The sequence below is a fragment of the Stegodyphus dumicola genome, chromosome 8 (genome assembly GCF_044657685.1).
Source record: "Stegodyphus dumicola isolate Sdum_Otavi_A_Nest chromosome 8, ASM4465768v1".
NCBI classification, from domain to species: domain Eukaryota; kingdom Metazoa; phylum Arthropoda; class Arachnida; order Araneae; family Eresidae; genus Stegodyphus; species Stegodyphus dumicola.
In genome coordinates this window covers 166,247,983-166,269,620 of record NC_140775.1, presented here as the reverse complement: position 1 = coordinate 166,269,620, position 21,638 = coordinate 166,247,983, and the positions used below count along the sequence as shown (strand labels likewise).

The window sequence follows — 21,638 nt, the reverse complement described above, 5'->3', positions numbered from 1 at the left end:
CTAAAACTATTTGGTAGTTCTTTTATTTCACCAAATAGTTGCCAAGGTTTATAATCATTAGATGATGTCAATTCTAATGGTGATATTTAATGCTGTAAGCTGCAGTGTAAAAGAATTTTTCTATAAACTGACATAACATAATAATGACATATTTATAGAATAAATATATGTAATAACAGCATCATTTGCATACTTTTGCAATATATTTTTAGTATATCGTAATATCCCCTCCCCATTTTTAAAATTTGCTTTGTAATAAAGATTACAGATATTTCTCTCACTGTATATGCATATATAGTATATACTTGTATATTATAAAAAGTTATTTAGCATGGTATGTGCTCACGTTAAACTATGCACTTTATGCAAAATTTTGGATTTATATATAAAGATACTGGTTAATATTCTTGAAATTTCATGTATATTCTCATATTAATAATTATTAAATATTGGGTTCAGTATATATTGATACGATTAAAATATTCTTATTAAACATTTGTGAAGTCTGTGATATTTAAAAATTTGATAAGAATAATGTAATAGTATGAGTTCTTGGTATTTTAATATAATTGCCATTTAGGACTGAAATATAGATGCTTAGAGTGTAAAAGTATATCTTACTGACACCTGAGGTGTAATTGTTTTCATGATGTGTAGAAAATCTTGTCTGTTAAAATAAGACATGCTATCAGCATATGTGACATTAATATCTAAAAAAGGAGCTTGTTTAGTCAACTGAATATCTACAGGTATATTATTTATCAACTTTTATGTTAATTTATGTATCATACATATGTATAAGTAAGTATTTTTCATTATTAAATAAATCTGTTTCATTTTTAGTCCAAAGGGATTTGTCCCTGAAGGACTATTGTTTTCATTTTGCGATTTTGCGTCAATTCACTATAAATGGCGAATCACTTTTCAAACTGTTGCCGTAAAGTATTATCGCCTTATGTTATATTTAAAGAAATTAAATAATGAAAAATCTGCATAAATGTATGTTTATTTCTCACATTGTGATAAAACAACGTTACATAGAGCCATCGAATTTTGAATGACGTAATCCTCCTACGAATATGGGCATGTGGAAGACCAAATTTGAAATTTGGAATTTATTTTATTATCGATTTTCTATTTTGTAAAACTTTAACAAATTTTTGATTAACAAACTCAATGACTTAAAAGCTTTTTTTTTTATTATTATTATTTTATTTTATTATTATTGCAAATTTGTTTCTATAGAGACCAAATTCATGTGTGGTATTAAGAAGTGATCTAAAAATCAGATATTAAATTTTGAATTACAATTTATAGATGCAAATCATGTACCAATAAAGTTTCCAAATATAATTTCATCAGAAAAAATCTAAAAAACCTGATAATTAGAATACTTCTAAACAAGACTTATTCAATGTGAACTTGCCGTCTTTTTTATATATAAATTTGTATTTAAATGGAAAAAACCTGCAATATTTTTACAATATCTATAATTGAATGAAAAGTGTTTTGTAAGTTCAAACAGTGTGTGCCAAATTTATATTTGCAGTTTTTTTGGGAGGTAATCATTGTAATGTTGAAATAATTATTTTGAAAAATTATGCGTGATAATCAGAAGTTTCTTCTTTCTTAAAATTTAGGAGATAGAAATAACTCAGAAATGACTTTTTAGTTCAAATGTGAATAATATTTTTATGTGTACATTCTTAATTATAGATGTATAATATTAACAAGTATTTACTAGTCCAAATGGGCTTTGTCTCTGAAGGACTATTCTTTTCATTTTGCAATTTTGCGTTGAATCACTATAAATGCCCATTTCACTTTTCAAACTGTTGCCACCAAATGTTAGAGTTCTGCATTATATTTAAAGAAATTAAATAATAAAAAATCTGCATAAATGTATGTAATTTCTCGCATTGTGACAAAACAACGGTACATAGAGACATTGAATTTTGAATGATATAATCCTCCTACAAATATGGGCTTATAAAAGACCAAATTTGAAATTTGGAATTTGTTTTATGATCGATTTCATATTTTGTAAAACTTTAACGAATTTTTGATTAACAAGCTCAAGGATTTCAAAGCAAGCAATGGCAACATTCTACGGGGAAGGGGAAACCTTTTTACTCGTATCTCAGCGCGCGGAACTGTGTATCGGAAATTCTAAAGATAGGCTCATTTAAAAATTATTTTGCGACATTGCTGTTGAACTGAATTTTATGGTTTAAGTGCAAAGAACATGATATTTAATAAATAAAGGTAACACACAAAACGTTTAAAAACCGCCCCTTTGGTCATAATTTAAAATCTGAAACCTTTCAGGTTTTTTTTTTTTTTTCCATTGTTATAATAATGCGTATTTAATTTCACAGGACTTTTAAGCTGCGGCGATACCTTAAGACTGAAAATGAAGTGCGTCTTGGGCAAAATCCGTATGATAGTCTGTCATTAAGGTCAGAAAAACGGCATTTGATGTATCGCTTTGGTGTGTTCTCTTTGAATAAGGATGGAAAAATTATCAGTAAAAATGAAACATCAATAAAGACTGTGTCTTTAACAGAAAATGAGGTAAGAAATGTATTTCACGTTTAATTGATTTAACATTTTAATTTGCTTAATGTTTTCATTAAATTTGATTTTTATTAATACACAGGATGGTCCAAAAATTTTTAAAGATTAAAAACAAACAAATACGTATACTGAAGTTTAGTTTATGCAAAAAGGAATTTTGAAGATTGGGAGAAGATACAGGGGATGAACATGTAATTCCTGTTTATACCAATAAAGTTGCTGCATAGTACAGTAGTATAGACTATTATGTATTCTCTGCAGCTTCTATGGAAAATGCTAAAAAAATATTAATTTTGCCCATTTTTGGAAATATAGCCAAGAAAATAAAGCAATGTAATACAAGTACATAAATCGAGGTATAAAGTACCATGGGCATTTTGCCATTAAACTTGAGAAAAAATATCTCTTTCTCATGGCAGTTTTGAGAAATTTAGGGTTTCTTAGCAAAACCCCATGCCTGTTATAGTTTTTAAAATGTAACAAAAACAAAACACCACATTGTGAAAGAGCTAGAATTCTTTATGAACTTTTGGAGCACAATTTAACTTCTCAATTAATGAAGAAATATTAGAAGCAAAATCTTTCTATGTGTATGCATCTGTGTATAGAATGAAATTGCTTATTTGAGCTAAAAGGAAGTGTTTAATAATGCAAGTTTTCCTTACCCAAACCTTTTTCAACTATTTTTACGGTACAAGACAAAATGGAATATTAAAAAAAATATATATATATATTGCCGAAGTGTGAATGCCGAAACAAGCATCACACAAGGGGGAGGGGGACTCTGGAGTTTTTCATTGTTTGAAATCACGCATATGTTTGATCTAAAAGTAATTCCCAAAACTGTATTTTCAATTTCCCCAGTTCATTCATGAAAAAAATTAGAATCTTTAAAATGTTTTTGGTAAATTAAAAGACTAAAAATTAATGAGAGAACCACTGAGTCCACTCTACAGTGCCAGAATGCAAGTAACAAGTTTTTAAATGATTAAAAAAGTGTAATCATTTAAAAGAATAAGATTTAAAAAAGAAAGTATGAAATGGAAATAATGAAAGTACACCAAAATTATATCAGAAGCATATGTTTATAATGTATTTATTCATGTAATTTGCCTTCTAGCCATTCTGAAAATTTTTAAAATATTCATTTAATTTTATCTCTTTCAGAAGCAAGCTGAAATTTGTCTACCTACTTTTTTTTTTTTTTTTTCATCTTACTAACAAAGATTAACCCCCTCAAATTACGTAATAATGTCTTGCAGAACCTTCTCCTTTGCACTCTCTATAGTCTGTAACTTTAAAATAGGTACTTCAAGGTGATAGTAATCCTTCCTTCATTTACCGTCATCATTTGTGTTATCGTTATTGCTAATAGGGAATTACAGGATTTGATCTTTTCCCTTCAACAGTTATTACCGTGGCTATGAATCATGGTTTGGAAGGAAGAAATGTCCTCCAAAATGCCTATTATAAAGTAACAGTCTATAACATTGGTAACATATTAAAAGTAATAAGAATCTGCTTTTGAGGGCTTTGCAAGATACAACTTACATAAGCTAGCATCATTGTGAGGTAACCAGGCCTTGCTACATCACAGAAGCTGGTAAATAGATTTAGTTTAAATGTTCTAACTAGTGAAATTTATGCCATTGTGGCAGAATTGTCTAATCATGGCAATGAAAACACACAGCAGCAAATAAAACATTCAGAGATTATCTTTGAGAGTTCTTAGCAAGTGACTTTCAGCAGGGTTGCTCAATTTTACTAGAACTAGAAAAATTTAGCAACTTGCCATTAAATTGATCTGTTCAGGAATTTTAAATGCATGGGTTTTGATTGATGAAAGTATATATTTATATTTATGGCCTAATAATGAAAAAACAAATTTTTATGATTGAAATTGCTTTTATTGTTTTTCAAAATATTCTCCATAAAGATCAATACACTTTTGCATGTGTTTGAATCAATTTTCAAAGCACATTTTCTCCTCCGATTGAGGTAACTTAATGCATCAACTGCATGTTCTGGTGTCACAAATTGCTGTAATTTATTTTTGAGGTGGGTGAATAAAAAACGTCATTTGGTACCAAATCAGGGCTGTACAGCATATTACCTATTGGCCCATCAAAAATTTCTTTGTTTGAGCCACTCTGTGAGAGCTCGAATTGTCATGATGAAGAATGATTCGCCTCTTCTGCTTTTTTTTTTTTAATTTCTTCGATGACTTCTGGAAAGAAATTGTCATGTATCATTTGTAATTGACCCTCTTGCATTGCTCTAAGGCCACTATTGTCATGTAATCAGTAATATCAAAGAAAAACGCAACCTTTTGCTTTGATGCGCTTCTTCCACAAACAACTTTTGTTGCATTTGGCTCGTCTCCCATACAGTCGACTGTTGTTTTGTTTTGGACTCATATGCATAGAGCTATGATTCCTCATTTGTGTAGATGTACACAGCCTTTGACACACCTTGAACATATTTTTCCATTATGTCCTTGCACCAATCGACACAAGCTTTCTTTTGAGCATTTGTCAGATTATGTTGAATACAATGTTAACAAATCCTTTTTATGGCCAGATATTAGTGTAATATCTTATTTATGCTTGTCAAACTAACAACCAAAGATGCCGCAATCTCATCGTATGTACATGACGATCTTGCTTTATGAGTTTGCGCATAGCATCGAAATTTTCTGGCACAACAACTGATTTTAGACGACCTTCGTGGAATTCATCCTGGAGCGAACGTCAATCATGGCCAAATTCATTATACAGTCAAAAGTCGTTAATCCGGACTCGTCTTGACTTCGGCGATTCCACATTATAGATCATCAGTTTAAATTTGGTAGGATGGCATGCAGAAATTATAAAATTAAAAATATGAAACCGTAATTTATGAAATAAAAAACAATTATTATCTAAAGGGTATCAAAATTTACAAAAAGAAAAAGCTTAATATTTATTTGTTTACTTTATTAAACATGTCTTTCAATGTAAGTTGTTTAAGTTGCTTCATTTCATGTGATAATACTTTCTCTTTAATTCTATTAAACAGACATAATTTCTTGTTTAGTTACAAAGTTCCGCTGTTCAAGTTCTATAATTGCTGTATCGAGAATACCGACTAATTCGTCAATCGAAATTTTTTCGTTTTCAATAACCTCTGTGTCACTTTCTTTACTATCAGAAGCGAATCATAATGACGAGGAACTTGATTTAAATCATATCAAAGATGGAGTACATCGAGATGAAATACTACATTTAGTAAAGAATTATAAGCCAAATAAAATAAAAGCATCTGTCCTGAAGATAAGGATAGTGCTGACAGATCAACTTCCAATTCATTGCATGTCGCATCGTTTCCCTCCCCCCGCAGAGCAGCGTGAAATTGATAAACATATTTCGGAATGATTAGATAATCAAAGGATATGCCTTTATCCATTTTTTGCAGCAATTCCACTTTCTGTTTAATGGATTTCGAAACATGCTTTCGCTTTGTAGATCCTTTACATATTAGTAAAATATATCAGAAATTCTATTTGACATAATCGAAAGTTCAAGCTTACTTTTATAAAATTGCTCTAAAAGTCTGCAAAAAATAATAACTCAGATCCAACACGAAGATTAAGGAACAACGCAATCTGCAACATTAACTGAGTTAGATAATTTTAGCTTAGCTTATACCGCCCGTTATACATTAAACACGCATTCGTAAACGTATTATACGCATGCGCACACACATATTTGCAGCCGTAAAAGTCTTATGCGCATGCGTCAATGCGCCGCATGTGCAGAAAGTTTGTAGCTTTGGGGTCCGGATTATGGGTGTCCGAATTAACGACTTTTGACTGTACTAGTTTTTTACAGTGCTGTAGGAGGAGGCTTTATCACTGTATAAAAAATTAAGTTTGTCAAAGCACTCTTGTGTTTATAATCCGCGTCAAAGGGTATGAAAAATAATCTCACGAAAATGTTCAGGCATCAATTCCATTTTTTGCCCGAGATGAATTTTGTAATTTACTGTAAACAACACAAATTACGCTAAAATGGCAAAATATTCTGAAGAAGTTAATGGTTAAAAATATCAAACTTTTGATTGGAATCGTGCAGTTTCCAAGGCCAGAACTATAAATAGCAAACTTCATAGTGAAGAGCTTCAAGAAATTTGAAATATCTGATGCCTTTGGTGGCTGTGTTAATATTTTTCCAGAATTTCCAAGTTTTAATGAAAAAATTACTAACAAGTTTCAATTACTTTTAGGATATTAGGATCCATATTCCTCATTCCATGCATAAAGGAAAACAAACACCTGATGTTCCCCCCCCCCTTTATCTTCACTTTTCTCTGTATTCTAAGCAAAGCCTGCTGCGAGATAGATATATCATTCAACTCTATGTGAATGAAGATACCATAAGTATATGTTAAGACACTATATGGTGTATGTGACCATTGAACCAAAAAGTGAGCGTGTTCTTAGATTTTATTCAAATTCTTTGTTTGAGCTGCCAGCCAGAGCTATATTCAAGGCTGATGCTGAGATGAAAATTTTGAAGTTTCTCTCTTTAGTGCACAACAGGAAACAGTCAATCTTATACGCTTGCAGTTTTTCAGTTGATGTTTTTTAATGGAAATGAAAAGTTTTTATCCTTACAGGTTTGTTTTGTTTGAATATAAGTGCTCTCCAAATTCTATTCTCCAGATAGGGGTTTTACATTCTTTAGTCTTTTGCAAAACATAAGATATTCATTATGAAGAATATTAAATCCTTGTGTCATAACCATACATGTCTTTGAGGAAGCAGTTGGGTTCTTAGTGGACTTTGGCTAGGACATGCAGGTGACGAAATTATCACCCTTTTTCATATTTAACAGAAGTGCAAAACTTTCACATATTCTTTGACCAAACTCTGTGTACTCTGTTTCTGTGTCAGAAGTTTGTCCATAGGACAAGCTGTTAGTGTAAAGCTTCTGCATTGAAGATAAGATGAACATTATAGGAAAGAAACAAGAAAAAATTTGGATACGAGGGAAAAAGTTGAGAAAAGTAGGGAATACAGATGCTGAAGAAGGACATCTGAAATGGTTTGCCATTCAGAGGAGCTATAATCTGCTAGTATCTGAACAAATTCTTCAGATAGAAGCAAATAAATTTGCCAGACACTTTGGAGAGAAACAAAGAACAAATTTAATAATTCTACCTAATAGTTATTGCAATTAAATCTGCATATTTTAAAATTAGATTCGTTACTCATTTCTTTTGGTAGACATGACAAGTTATATACTTTATTCATCGTGTAATCTTTATACATTTTTGTGAGATAATTTATTTGTTCATTTAAATCTGATATAGCAAACCAAACTTTCAATCCCTTGAAGTTTATTATAGTGGGGTTCAATTGTATTAGCCAAAAATTTATTGTAAAATGGTTTTTACTTTTATATTATTGGTACTAGATTCAAAAAGTATATATGCTTCTCTGTACACATGTACATACATACTTATGTATGTGTGTGTATGCACACACACGTGCATACATACATGCATGCAATACAGTACATATATGCATTTCGGGATCCAGTCCCCCCCCAACACAGAAATGTACCAAAAGAACTGAGACATAATACTACATGTGATAAAGCTGTAAATCTAATTTTTAGCTGAAAGGAATATACCTACAGTGAATATTGCAAAATACAGAGAGTATCATTTAAAAATCATGCATTCGATGTAAATGTTTTAAATAAATTGATAATTTCCTTGCTTTACACATAGCAATTTCAAACTGATATATTTTGAATTTTCGTACATTTTTGTCAGTGTTATATTATATTTCATGGCTTAAATATTGAACAAAATCAGTCTGTAAAAATTACCTTTTGTTTTTTAAATCTAATTGGTAATTCTTTTTCCTCCCCTGCAGCAAGTGACAGTATTGAATTTTCAGACAGAAATGAAATTTCCACTTCTGATTAGTGCCAACTTTTTGCTTACCACGCCACTACAGTCCACTGATGAAATTATGCCTTCCATCCGACATGCAAATGAAGGATATGTTTAAATCATGAATGCTGAGATTCATATGCAATTTTTATTTATTTATGTTATAACTTTCATTGCCTTTGATTTTATTTCAGCATCCAGACATTTGGCAGCTTCTCTTAACATTTTTTTTAATCATTCCATTTTTGTTAAAATGATTTATGCTTATAAGCTAGCAATGAAGCATTTTTTCTTGTGTATTCAATGAATTGTAGTTTCAGATATCAGAAATTTAAATTTTGTAATATTTCTAGCAAATATTCTTTAAATCTGTTGAATAATTTGCAAATATAAAAATGTGTGAAATTGATGGGATTAATTAATTGTAGTAACCATATGATAATCATTACATTGTTAAGTCTATCAGAATATTTACTAAAATAATTTGAATTCAAAATGTTTCAATCTGTCAAAGAATTTATCTTTTGTACTGTTCTGCCTTTATATGTGAGTGATGATAAAAAGTGTTTAAAATATTGTGATCATCTTAATAATGTAAATATTTCAAATGAGTGTAATAAATGCTTTTTAATATGTATTTATTGTGTTTAACTATGTCTTCCTTGTAAATAACTTTTATGTTATTGCTCTAACCGTTTTGTCATTTTGTTTTGATAAATATCAGTGGGCTTTTGTTTGTGTGTGCTAATTTTTAAAATAATATTTATCTCATTTTAAATTATTGTTGTTTCAAAGCATGCTATAATTTGCGTGCTTTTTATATTTTCTTGAAAGTTACTTAGAAGTTTATTTTTGTTGTATTGTGAAAGAGTTTGCTTGCTGTTTGTTTGTGGGGAGCACCTAACCGCAAAAAGCCCCATGACTTAATCAAGCTGTCCCAGTTATAGGTACAAATGCACTAGCCCCATGACTTAATCAAGCTGTCCCAGTTATAGGTACAAATGCACTAGTACCATGACTTAATCAAGCTGTCCCAGTTATAGGTACAAATGCACTTATACATATGTGCACATACTAAGTAGAATTACCACTGCTGATCAGTTATTATTGATATGTCACAATCTTTACTGATATAAACAACATTTCAAATTTCATTTGCATAAATGTCTAATCTAAACAGCATTTGCAGTTGATGGGTCTGGTATTGGCATTTCTAATAAAAGCAAAGATAATTTTTGGTCCTGTCCTTGTTCATAATGAAAAATTAAATCTGTTTGTTCTTCCTTTATACCAGAAATTTAGACGAAGGTGTGATTGAAGTGTACAATCAGGAAAAATTTCCAGGAATACGTTAGCATTTTTTAACACTTTTTGTTTATGGAGATATGGTCACTTTAACCTGTTCCGCCAAACTAAATTAATAGCACTACAGGTTTAGGAAGTCATTCTAGTCATTGTTAGCAATCTGACGGTTAGGCCGCCTTTCTACATTTTACATTAATCTGTAGTTTCTTGGATATAATTATTTTCATTCACTTGCTTCATTATCTCTAAGTTGCCCTTGTTGCAGTAATAGTCCGTGAACAGTCTATTCACAGGATAGGTGATGTAGTCGGAAGAAAAGAACTGCTGTCGAAGGTGCTCTGTCAGAGAGCAGCTAATGAAGTGCGTTCCACACAAAAACCGCAAGAACAGTTGACGTCCCGTTTGAGGAATCGTCTGTAATACGCTGGGAATTTCCCGAGATTGGTACAGGCTTGGAGGAAGAGTCGGTTGCATTTGAGCCTCTTGAGAGAAGGTATTGGGAAGATGTTGTAAGTAAATCTTCTTGCCGTCATGATGACCATGTCTCTTGAAATATTGTCTCGAGGAGCCTTTTTGAAACTTCTGCGGAAAGCGGAACTTCCTTGTCAATTTCTGGTTTGAGAGCTGCAGTCTTAGCTAGTTCACCCGCTCGTTCGTTGCCTTTCTGCCCGGTATGTCCTTTTATCCAGTTGATCTTTAAAGGTATGGAAGATCCTAACGTCAAGAGGATCTCTTGAAGTGCTGCCGTGTGCGGATGTTTTGGAGGAAAGGAATTCAGCGCATTTAGAACGCTCATGCTATCTGTGAAGAATGAAGTGTGAGCTGCTGGTTGCGTACCTAACCATAGTGCTGCTTCTTTGAGTGCTAAGGAATCGGCTTGGAAGACTGAAGCATGGTTGCTTAGACGGAATTGTGCTTGCTAAATTTCTTCATTGTTCGAAAAGACGGTGAACGCTGCCCCTACTCGTCTTCAAATTTTTGAACTTTTTTGTGGAGAGCAGTCTCTCTACCTAACCGCAAAAAGCTCTATGATTATGTTGCCCTATGTCCCAGTTATAGGTACAAATGCACATTCATATGCGCACATACTAAGTAGAATTCCCACTGCTGATCGTTTATTATTGATATAATTCATATTCTTTACTGATGTAGTGCCGTGCGCAACTATTCACAACCTGCAGGTTTTAATCGCCTTCGATGGATCATTTCTCCACAATATATTTTGCTAATCACGATCTTCATCATGAATTTGAACTTGTTGATACATTTTCAATAAGTCACTACTGATGGCTGTGGGATAACATCTAAAGCTCAAAAAGAATAGTAAATAAGTCATCTTGTGCTGTAGGACCATTCATAAGTGTGTCATTAAGCGATATACCTGATGTAGTTTTGGCACTAGTAATTGAAAACGACTTGTAGTTTAGTGGTAAGACTCGATTACTTTAGCACGTGATGATGAAGTATGTAAAAATGCTCATTGACTTTATGTAGATTATCATCAGATATTTCTTCCGTGTGTCCAAGTGATAATTATTCAGACATGGCGTTTTTATATTGTTGATATACTCGTACTTTAGGAGCTTTTATTAGTTTTTGTTCCAGTCTAAGAACGTTGCGAAAGGCTGATGGTCTGGAATTAACTAATACATTTTTTTAAAGCTTGAATGGCAATTATACTGAGTAACGACCATTTTCACTACGGACGTGATTTTCTACGAAATGGTTTTCACACAGTCTTCTTTCATTAATTAACGGTTTCGATGTGAGAATTTGTTCCACATCCCAAAATAATTTAACTAATTCGTCAATGTTTACGTTTAGCGTATTGATTGAAACTTACTCACGGTTTGAGAATTCAAAATGTATCGTTCCAGCAGTCACCCATCCTAACTTAGAACAAAATGCAAATGGAAAATATTTGTTCCTTTTTATCACTTCTCTATTGCTCAAAGTAAAGAATACCTTAAGTCCTAGCAAAATATCAATTTCTCTCTGTCATGAAATGTTGCATCCGCTAAAGTTAATTCTTGGAAATGTCAATTCAAAATTTGATAAAATCCATTCTACGTTAAAAGTTCCATTTATAACATCTTTCCTTATGTCTTCTAAAATTTTTTAACAGTGTATGGATAAAGAAGTTCACATATTTCTTTCATGTAAGATTCTTAGACCAGTAAAGCCTGTGTATGCTGACAATAACATTGGAACTTTCCACGAAATTTCTTGACCATTTAGCAACCAAAAAGACGCTTTGCATATCGTTGAAAAGTTACATGCTGTCTACAGCGCTTTAATTCGCCTGGGGCGTATCAGAGTCCGAATGAGTATAACTTCCAGAACTTTGTGAGAAAATTTTGTTGATAATTCATTCTATTTTGCTTTTAGTAAAGCTCGTGATTCTAGATATTGATATCTGGTTTTCTTTGGGGAGAACAACATTCGTAAGGAAACTTAAATATTTGGATAAGAAAACCTTCATGAAATACATGCGACACCTCATGCAGAAAACTAGTTCTCCAACTGGTTAAGAAAACTTTATCATAAACCAAAATAAGATACAGCTTTGTTTGATAGGAAAAATACTTTTCAAAATACTTATTTTTCTTTTACCTTCAGTTTATGTCGTGTTACTATTAATTTACTTTTACATATTACTCTTTCTCATTTCATTTAGTTCTTTTCCTTTTTTTTTTTTTTTTTTTTTTTTAATTACGGTAAGTGAGAAACAAATTACCGGTAAATACCATGATATTGTTTAGTTAAAAGAAACCTATATTCGAATAAGAATACATATCACACTGTCTAATAAGATATCTTCATTTATACTTACTTCTCAGTATCTCGGATCTCACTGAGTGAGATCCCAGATACTGAGAAGGATCTTATAGTTGTCTACTGCTAATCCACTCTCGGATCTCATAGTTGTCCACTGCTAATCCCTTCCCGGATCTTATAATTGTCCACTGCTTATCCCCTCTCGATTCTTATAGTTGTCCGCTGCTAATCCCTAGCCCTCAAATCATTTAATGCTGCTACAAGGTGCGGCAGCGTTCATAGCGTAATTTGACTTGCGTAGCACAATGACGTACTGCATGAATGTGCGCCAGCTCGTGCCTCATTCGTGTACTAATGAGCTGCCATTTCGAGTGTGACAGTGATATGGATCGTTGGAGTGCACAGCATCGTGCCTTTACTGTTGAAAGTTATTTCAAGAATAACGACTTTGTTATTGCTACCCAGCGTCTATTTCGGCAACATTTCAATTTGGGACATTATGGGAAAGTTCCAGATGGACGGACCATTGCGACAAACGTTTCCAGGTAGAGGGATTTCCCATTTTGGTGACATTTCCTGGCCGCCTCGCTCACTTTATCTTTCATGTGCCGACTTTGGCGGAACCTGAAGCAAGAAGTTTTCCGAACACGTTGTGCCACCATTTCTGAGTTGAAGGATCACATCCGAACTGCCGTCGGCAATGTCCCAAGGAATACGTTACGCCGAGTTATGGAAAGCTTCCACCGCCGCCTAGATGAATGTGTTGTGCAGAGGGGGCATCATATTCAAAAATAATCCACGCAATGGACAATGACTTACACCAGGGATGTCAAACTCATAGGTACACTTGAGCCAAACAAACAAGGTTTAACTTTAGGCGGGCCGCAAAAAAAAAATATCAATATTCATAGAAACGTAGATTTATTCCGAATAATACAATAATAAACATATATATATATATATTTATATAGAAAAGAACAAGAAAAATTTAATGTTTACGTCCTGATACTTGACATCTCTTCTCTGCTATTATCTCTCCTATTTCGGGAGAAATTTTGTTTGCAGTGATAACTTTCAACGCTGAACCAAGGTGAGCATCATTAATACGGTTTCTAATAGGAGACTTATTACCTTTCATGACTGAAAATAACTGCTCGCACCGATAAGTGCTACCAAACATGGAAATAATTTCATATGCGAACAGCATTAAGTAAACAAACAGTTCGCTAGAACTACAGCTACTACTGAGATGAGTTGTTTGTTCTCGGCTTTTATAAGCTTTATAATTAATTTGTCGAATACACTGGAAACATCTATAAATATCTGGATTTTTGTGGATGGCAACATCAATTACGAGATATTTATTTATTAGGTATTAAATGCACGCGCTGTTCTATTTTTAACCTTCCAACGCAGCTGTCTTTTCAAAAATCGTCTGCTTTGCTAAGGCAACATGAAGCAAATCTAATTACAATTCTAAATAAAAAAAAACTAAATAAATAAATAACTATGAAATCCGTAACAATATGAATTAAGTAATAATTAATAATAAAGCAAAGTGCATGCACATGCATGCATGCACCAATATATCGTACAAAACTATGATTGGAAAACTGAGACCATGAGTTCGGGTATCGGGGGATGCGTACAAGTTCTGAGTGCACGTGTCCCCGAAAAGCCGAAGGTAGCTGAACGCAAGCTACTCACACGCATTTGTAATTTAAGTAGTGTGTGTGTCAGCTCGCTGTGAGTAATCTAACAACACTGAATAAATTATCGTTAATTACTTAGCAGTAAATATTTCATTTTTTTTCTTCGTCGATATGTTATTTTATTATTATATATTATTATTATTTGTCGACATATTGGCCGGGCCGCAAAAATATTTGTTGTGGGCCGCATGCGGGCCGCGAGTTTGACATCCTTGACTTACACATTAGTAAATGTCATACCTTTAACTATTAATTGACATAAGAGGTAATAAATAAGTTATTACAGTTACTGCCTTATGGTGTGCTTTTAATATCCTACTATGAACGCTGCCGCACCCTGTACAAGTGTTGCCTGCGTCATCTGCTCCACTTCACAAATCGTCGCTATCGTCACTGTTATCACTGCCTTTGTCTTCCCATGTGCAGGCTGGATTAACCATTAAGCACTATATGCACGTGCTTAGGGCATCAAGGAAGCGGGGCACCACAAAGAGGTTCTAATGTATTTATAAAAAGGCCACAAAAAATCTCATATTGCCTGTTTTTTACCATGGAAAACAAAACCAAGAAAGAGAATGAATGAAGAGAATACTGGCGTAAGCATATGTGGGAGCACCAAAATCCTTTAAGTATGTAGGTGTCTAAGGGTCTCAGTCTGGCCCCGCGCACGTGCAATGATGTTCAGAATCATCAAAAACATTAGATATCTCCGATTTCTTGAACCTGTTTACTATTGCTTCATCAATCAGTGCATCGTGCACCATAATTCCACAAGCAAGTCAATTAGTAAGGTGATGACGAGCCCATTTTAAAATTTAGAACAGTTCTCTTTCTGATTATCTTGACAAAGAAGAAAATGTGAATACTTTACAAATTTCATGACCTTGGGCTAAAAAGCTAGGAAGGGATAATGCTGGTTACATTATTAGTCCAAAGGGGCAATTTGCCCTGATGGACTATTAATTTCGTTTTGGCATTTTGCGTTGGTTCGCTATAAATGTCGGTTCACTTTTCAGATTGTTGCCGCAAAATATTATCGCCGTGTGTTATATTTAAAGAAATTAAATAATGAAATGTCTGTATGTTTCTCGCATTGGAAAAAAAAAAAAAACGGTATGTAGAGCCATCAAATTTTGAATAACATATTCTTCTACCGAATATGGTCATCTGGAAGCCCAAATTTGGAATCTGAAACTTGTTTTATTTTTGATTTCATATTTTGTAACACTTTAACGAATTTTTGATTAACAAACTAAACGATTTCAAAGCGATCAATGGTAACACTGTATGGAAAAAAAAAAAAAAATTATCTCCAGCGCGCGAGAATGTGTATGGGAAATTCTAAAGCTTTGCTCATTTTAAAATTATTTTACGATATTGCTGATGAATTGAATTTTGTAGTTTAAGTGCAAAGAATATGATATTCCATAAATAAAAGTAACACACAAAACGTTAAAGAAACTCCCCTTTGGGCGTAATGTAAAATCTGAAAGCTTTCAGATTTTTTTTATTTATTGTTTTATAAATTTTTATATTATTAGTTATTTTTGTTGATAGTTATTGACTGTCTTCCATAGGACTCCAGCATTTCTAAATTTAGATATTAAGCCATGATTATTTATTGAGAAAACAACAGAAAAAAATCATACATATGTGTATCAGATTGAATTTAGAATTATAAAATAGTTATTCCAGATGTAATCGAACACCAGTTCCAAAACATTTTTGACCGCATTAACATGGTTACGGTTTATCTTCAGATCGGAAGAGAAACATACGAGTGCTTAATATTAGGCAAAAAATAACCTTAATTTGGCGTAGATTGTGAATATCTATCGATTTTGAAAACAATCAGACATAGATCCATCTGCCAAGAGGAAGGGGGCATAAAAGGGAAGGATAACTATATACACTTCTCTTCATTTTATTTCATTCTTCTATTAATTACAAAATTACTTTGGTTCTTCAGAAGTTCAGCTTTCAGGTCATTTTCTTATCCATAAAAAAAAAAGTTTATTTTCCTCTTTTTTTAAGATCTTATCTTTGATTTTAATTCCTGAGGAATTTATACCTTATCTTGTTAGTGTCGTGTTTGACATTTATCAGAGGAAATAAAAGTGCGTTAAAATTTCGCGTAAGGAAATATTAATCTTATATTCGAAAAGGAGAAATGCACAAATCTTTGATAGCTAATTATTGTTAGGCACTTAATCACAATTTTGACTTAGGCTCTGCGAAAAATTACCTAAAAGAAAATCAGTTCTGACCGGCTTCAAGGAAATGCAGTTCCCCAGTAAGAGTTTCTTCAGATGGTGAAATGGATTTCCTCCAAACCTTTCCCATTCACAAAAAGTTTCTTTTTTAGTTAATGGCAAATAAGTAAAATTTAAATCTAGGCAAATAAATGACATTAATTCTAATCCATTTCTTCCTTACGCCATCTGAGTTCTAATATCTTTGTTTTCACGTTTCATTTCTGTTTTTCTCGACAGATGGCGGCACATTTGGTTTTACTTTACTATGTCTATTGCTGTCGATATAAAGTGGCTACCGTTCCTCTCATTTTTACATGTATTTATTTATTTTTGGTACTATTCCGTTTTGAGGACCGTAAAAAATCGCCAAACTATTGTTGATGCCATTGCTGTCAAAAATAATTGCGGCAACCCTAACGCAAGAAAGGAAGTATAATAGTAAATTTAAGATTTTGTTTTAATTCAGTTAAAAGGTTAATTTCATATAATACTCTATTATAATTTATATAAAATGGGATAAACATAACTGAATGGAAGCATAAGAGTAAATAACTATTTCGGATCATTATTATAATTTATATTAAAAAAGGCTAAACATAACTGAGTGGATTCCTGCATTACTATTTTCGCTACCGAGTTAACGCTAAAGCATTATTTCACCTCGTTGTTTGTTCAAACATAATTTTCTATAATGAATTATGCCTTTGAAAAAAATTCTATTGCAGACTTTTCGTGCCTGGGCAATTTCCAAATTCTTAAATCAACAGTGTTATCAAAAAAGGATTTAAAAATTAAACTAGTATTTCAATGGCGTCTTAGGAAAAATAGAACTACCTAAACTTACGCAATTTGAAATCAGCGCTTACGCTAGATTTGGCGCGCTATTAATTGGTCGCGTTTGCTAGATTTGGCGCTTTTGCGCATACATTTTCGCTGCAATTTTTTTTTACGGTCCTCAAAACGGAATAGTACCTTATTTTTTCGTTTGTGTGTATGTGTGGAAGCGGGGAAAGAATATAATTATGTTAATCATAATTTTGACTCTGGGTCTGCAAAAATCTTTTAAATAGCTTCTTCAGTTGCTGAACTGGATTTTCTTGAGGCGTTTCACATTCGCGAAGATTTATCTTGTTTAGTTAATAACTTTAAGTCTTTCCTAAGGGTTTTTAAATTCTATTAACTTAATTTGTGAATTTCTTTAATATTTTTGACGTTTCGCTTTATTGTGAAGTATAAATACGACCGTTACGCCCATCGCTTTCCAGTCTTGCAGATTTCTTTGCTCCTGACGGAAAGGAACTTCTACTTTTTTTCCCTCGAAATCAAACCGATTAAATCTACGCCAAACTCAAGGCGTCTCTAATTTATTGTCTGTATAATTTTATGTTTCACTTGGTGTGTTTCTGTTCTGCTTTCGATAGAATTTTATTCAAAATCTTCGTCAAACTATTATGCTTAATTTTAAATGGATTTTTTTTCATTTTGTTCCTCCGTATAAATGCGTTCAAATACACTTTTAAGCTTAATAAGAATTTTTCGTCAAAAATTTATTTTGTTTATTTAAATGTTCTGATAATATACACAGAAAAAACCTTATCCTCACAACTCCAGATAACTGATCATTTCGAATAATTCGACATTTTCCCGAAAGGGATCTCTTAACTAGATCTCGTAATTAGGTTTGACTTTTTCAACTCTTCTTTGTATGTTAAACTATATTTTTTTTTAATCCAATAAAAGTTAAATTTGCAGATTCTCATGAATATTAGATATTCTTTTGGTGTAAGTACAAGCAATAAAAATTAAAAACGTTTCCTTAAAGAAAAATCAAGTGGAATGAGTTAAAAATACTTCGCTAGAATCAGTTTTAACCTCGGCAGCTTTCATTAATCCATTCAAATAGAGCATTTCATTTCATATGTTCAAATTCCTTGTTTTCGCTTGACTTTGAAGACCTCCTCCACCCACGTCACAATTATTCTTTCTCTTTTGACAGGGTTTTTGAAGTTAATTAGACAGGCAACGCAAGGCCGTTCATTTATTTTGATATTAACCAATTCGACCATTTGCTGCCTTTGAATAATCGCGTGATTCCTTCTTCGGTGAAAAAGAGCACTTTTATTCCGTGGTGATTACACTTTCCTAAATTATTGCCTGCCTTGGAACGAACTGTAAGTAAGAGTAAGCATTTGAAAGTATAATGGATCGTCATTAATATTGATGATATTCAAAGACCGAAATGGTTTCCTAATTTAGTCTAACTTAGTAAATTTCGATAACAATTTATTCTTCGTAATTTTATTGCTAAAACTGAATGCCTAATTTTGAAAATATTTCGATTTTTTAATTACTTTAATGGGTTAACAACCATAAGAATTACCAGGCAGGCTCAGTTAAAATATTTACTGCACTTTAAAGAATACTTCCACATTATTCAACAGCTATACTGTGGCGTTTATTTTCCATTAACATTGCTTATGAGTAGACATTTTTTTTGAGACAGTTATCTCTTTCTTTGATGTCTGAAGAAGAATCCGACTCGAGGAACGGATCCGATAATTTACCACCCACCAACTTCTCGATAGGATTTTCGGTTCGACAGTATTTCAGGTGACCCCATATCGCAAAGTTACCCTATATGCTTATAAACATCCATGCATTCACCGGGATTCGAACGCGGGGGTATGGCTAGGGCCAGAAGCGTAGGTAAGGTTTTCAGCGTCTGGGGACAACTGAAGATTTTGCTCCCCTTGGAAGATGGATGGAATGGAAAACACTTCATTCTAAAATTTGTGACATCAATTTGGCGCCCCTGGATGCTGCGCCCGGAGACAGATGTCTCCCCTTGCCCCATCCTAGCTACGCCACTGGCTTTGGCAACCGCATCCCTCCCACCAATTGGCATTCATTTCAACATATGTTTTTCAACAAAAGTAAAGAATAAAATTATTCTTTTACTTTTCTAAACACTGAGTCCAACTAAAGTAAAATAAGATTACGTACATATTCTAAAACTAAACGTATTTTGTAGCAGTGCTGCTGGGTTGGTTTATCTGATTCTTGCAAAGCCTGCGAGTGCTATCTGCCTAACGGAGGTATGTCTTCGTGGAGGACGTTTTAAAAGAAATTTCAAATGATGAAAAGCTGAACTTTCAAGAAAGACTGTTGTCAGAGCCATTGGAAGAAAAGGGAAATTGTTACCAATTAGCTATTGCATACCTGCTAATTCTCCCGATTTTACCGAAAGACTTCCAGATTTTCATCACATCTTGCAATTTACCGGTAAGTCACCGAATCTCAGAGTTTTTAATTTTATCTACTAAGGGGAAAACTACTAAGGGAAATGTTTCCTAGCTATAAATTAAATTTATTAAATCAAAGAAACTGAATTTATGCAAAGTCTATCCCAACCCCCTAATGAATTTTAGCACATCTTTTCTTATTAAATTTAATTTGGCTTGAACTGTCTTGGCTATTGTAGATATTTATGAAATTTTTATGAAAATTCGAGCAATGTTTAGTCAGTTAATATTTGTATTTAATTTTGTTCTACATCAATAAATGGTACATTGTTAAATTTTCGATTAAATAATATGTATATTAATTATTAACATTATTTTCATCGTATTCGTAAGAACTTTAATAAAAAAAAGCTTTTTTCTCTACTCGGATTTTTCTCAATATAAAAGTGTAAGGTAATTAAAACTAAACTGAGTGGTGTAACAGCCTTAGTGGGCCAAGGCCTGCAGTGCCCTGAAATCTGCTTTCTTGACCGTGGGCCCCGAGGTGTGCGAGCATATGCCCTGAACAACTAGTCAGCTTGTCGCAGGACCCCCAGTGTTTAGTCGCCAAGCGAACTTGGTACTCATTTTATCGACCCAAGTGATGGAAATCAAGGGATAAAAGGCTCAGTCGACCTTACCCAGCCGGAGATCGAACCCCGGACCTGTGGTGCTGCTGCGCGATGCGCTAGCCGTAAGGTAATTACAAAATGAAATTAACCAAAGTGCATAAAATTTAGAATATCTAATTGAAATTAATTGAAAATTAATGTATTTTAAATGAGAATTGCATTAAACGTTTAGTTACCTAAATCTTGCTTTATAAAGTGAATGTAAATCAATCTGGAGCTTTTTCTAAATGGCTCATCATGCAGAGCGAAAACAAAACGGAAACTAGCGGTTCTCGAGCGAGAACAACCTATTTTTTTATATTTCAAGGTTGTCAGCAGCCCGATTCTCTTGACTTTGTTACTATGAACAAATAAGAAAAAGTTACATTTATAATAAATACATTGATATGTTCAAGGTCTGAAAATTAAGTTATCAGAAAGTGAAACAGTTCTTGTAGTATTACACATTAAAAATTAAAGCTAGACAGTTCTATAATAACTAATATACCGTGGGATATAATTCAAACTTACGTGTGTTGGGCAAGCAAGAAAAATGGCTCTTAATATTTCCTCTTTCGAAACGCAGAATTACTTGCAACCTTTCATTTACGTACCTTGAAATATCTCAATGATCTATCATGAAGTTGAACCTGACATTTAAAAAGATGGATTCTCTAAGTCTGATTAAAAAGAAAGCTTCTGTAATATTGCTGAGTCGTAATTTAATATTGTTCTAGAGGACTGAGGGGAAATGAGTTGAGGAGCTTTGTTCCTGCTTTGCCCCGAGGCATTTTAAGTCCATAAAATTCTAGGTTCCATCATTTTTTAAGCTTCGACGAATTTGTTAAATACCGACTAACCCAAAAATGTCAAAAGGTATCCTTCCTAAAAAACATAGGAATTTAACTAAGTGAATTATGTCGTGTCCCAGCAGAGCATCGTATGTGAGGTAATCTTCCGGTTAGAGAACATACCATGGGGCAAAAAGAATGACAAAACAGGAAACGTATTATTAAAAACCACACCTGACATTTAGTTAATGCTCGAATAGTCCATTAAGTTTAGATCCGAGAGTTTGAAACAAAGGAGGCTCTGTCGTTAGCTGAGGGGAATAAAATGATGCCTAAAAAAATGAAATTTCATTACACTGAGTGGAGATGCAAATGAACTTTTAAG

The 21,638-nt window shown here is 33.0% G+C and overlaps 1 protein-coding gene and 1 long non-coding RNA gene across 5 annotated transcripts in view; one reads left to right on the top strand and one right to left on the bottom strand.

Annotated features, from left to right (window-relative positions):
* The window catches only part of gcl (germ cell-less), a 53,030-nt gene extending 43,873 nt beyond the window's left edge, over window positions 1-9,157 (top strand). Inside the window, exons 13-14 of one of the 2 annotated variants that reach the window (XM_085822697.1) lie at window positions 2,379-2,574; window positions 8,501-9,157. In XM_085822697.1, the coding sequence (XP_085678823.1) occupies window positions 2,379-2,574; window positions 8,501-8,638 (334 nt within the window). In that variant the 3' untranslated portion in view covers window positions 8,639-9,157. Of the gene's footprint in view, window positions 1-2,378; window positions 2,575-8,500 lie in introns of those variants that run through there. The other variant, XM_085822698.1, reaches the window with a different exon arrangement.
* Window positions 1-21,203, bottom strand: part of LOC146996019 (uncharacterized) — a 59,192-nt gene extending 37,989 nt beyond the window's left edge. For all 3 annotated transcript variants that reach the window (XR_015042795.1, XR_015042797.1, XR_015042796.1), the window contains exon 1: window positions 20,994-21,203. This is a non-coding gene — a long non-coding RNA (uncharacterized LOC146996019). The remainder of the gene's footprint in view (window positions 1-20,993) is intronic.
* Window positions 21,204-21,638: the final 435 nt, after the last annotated feature.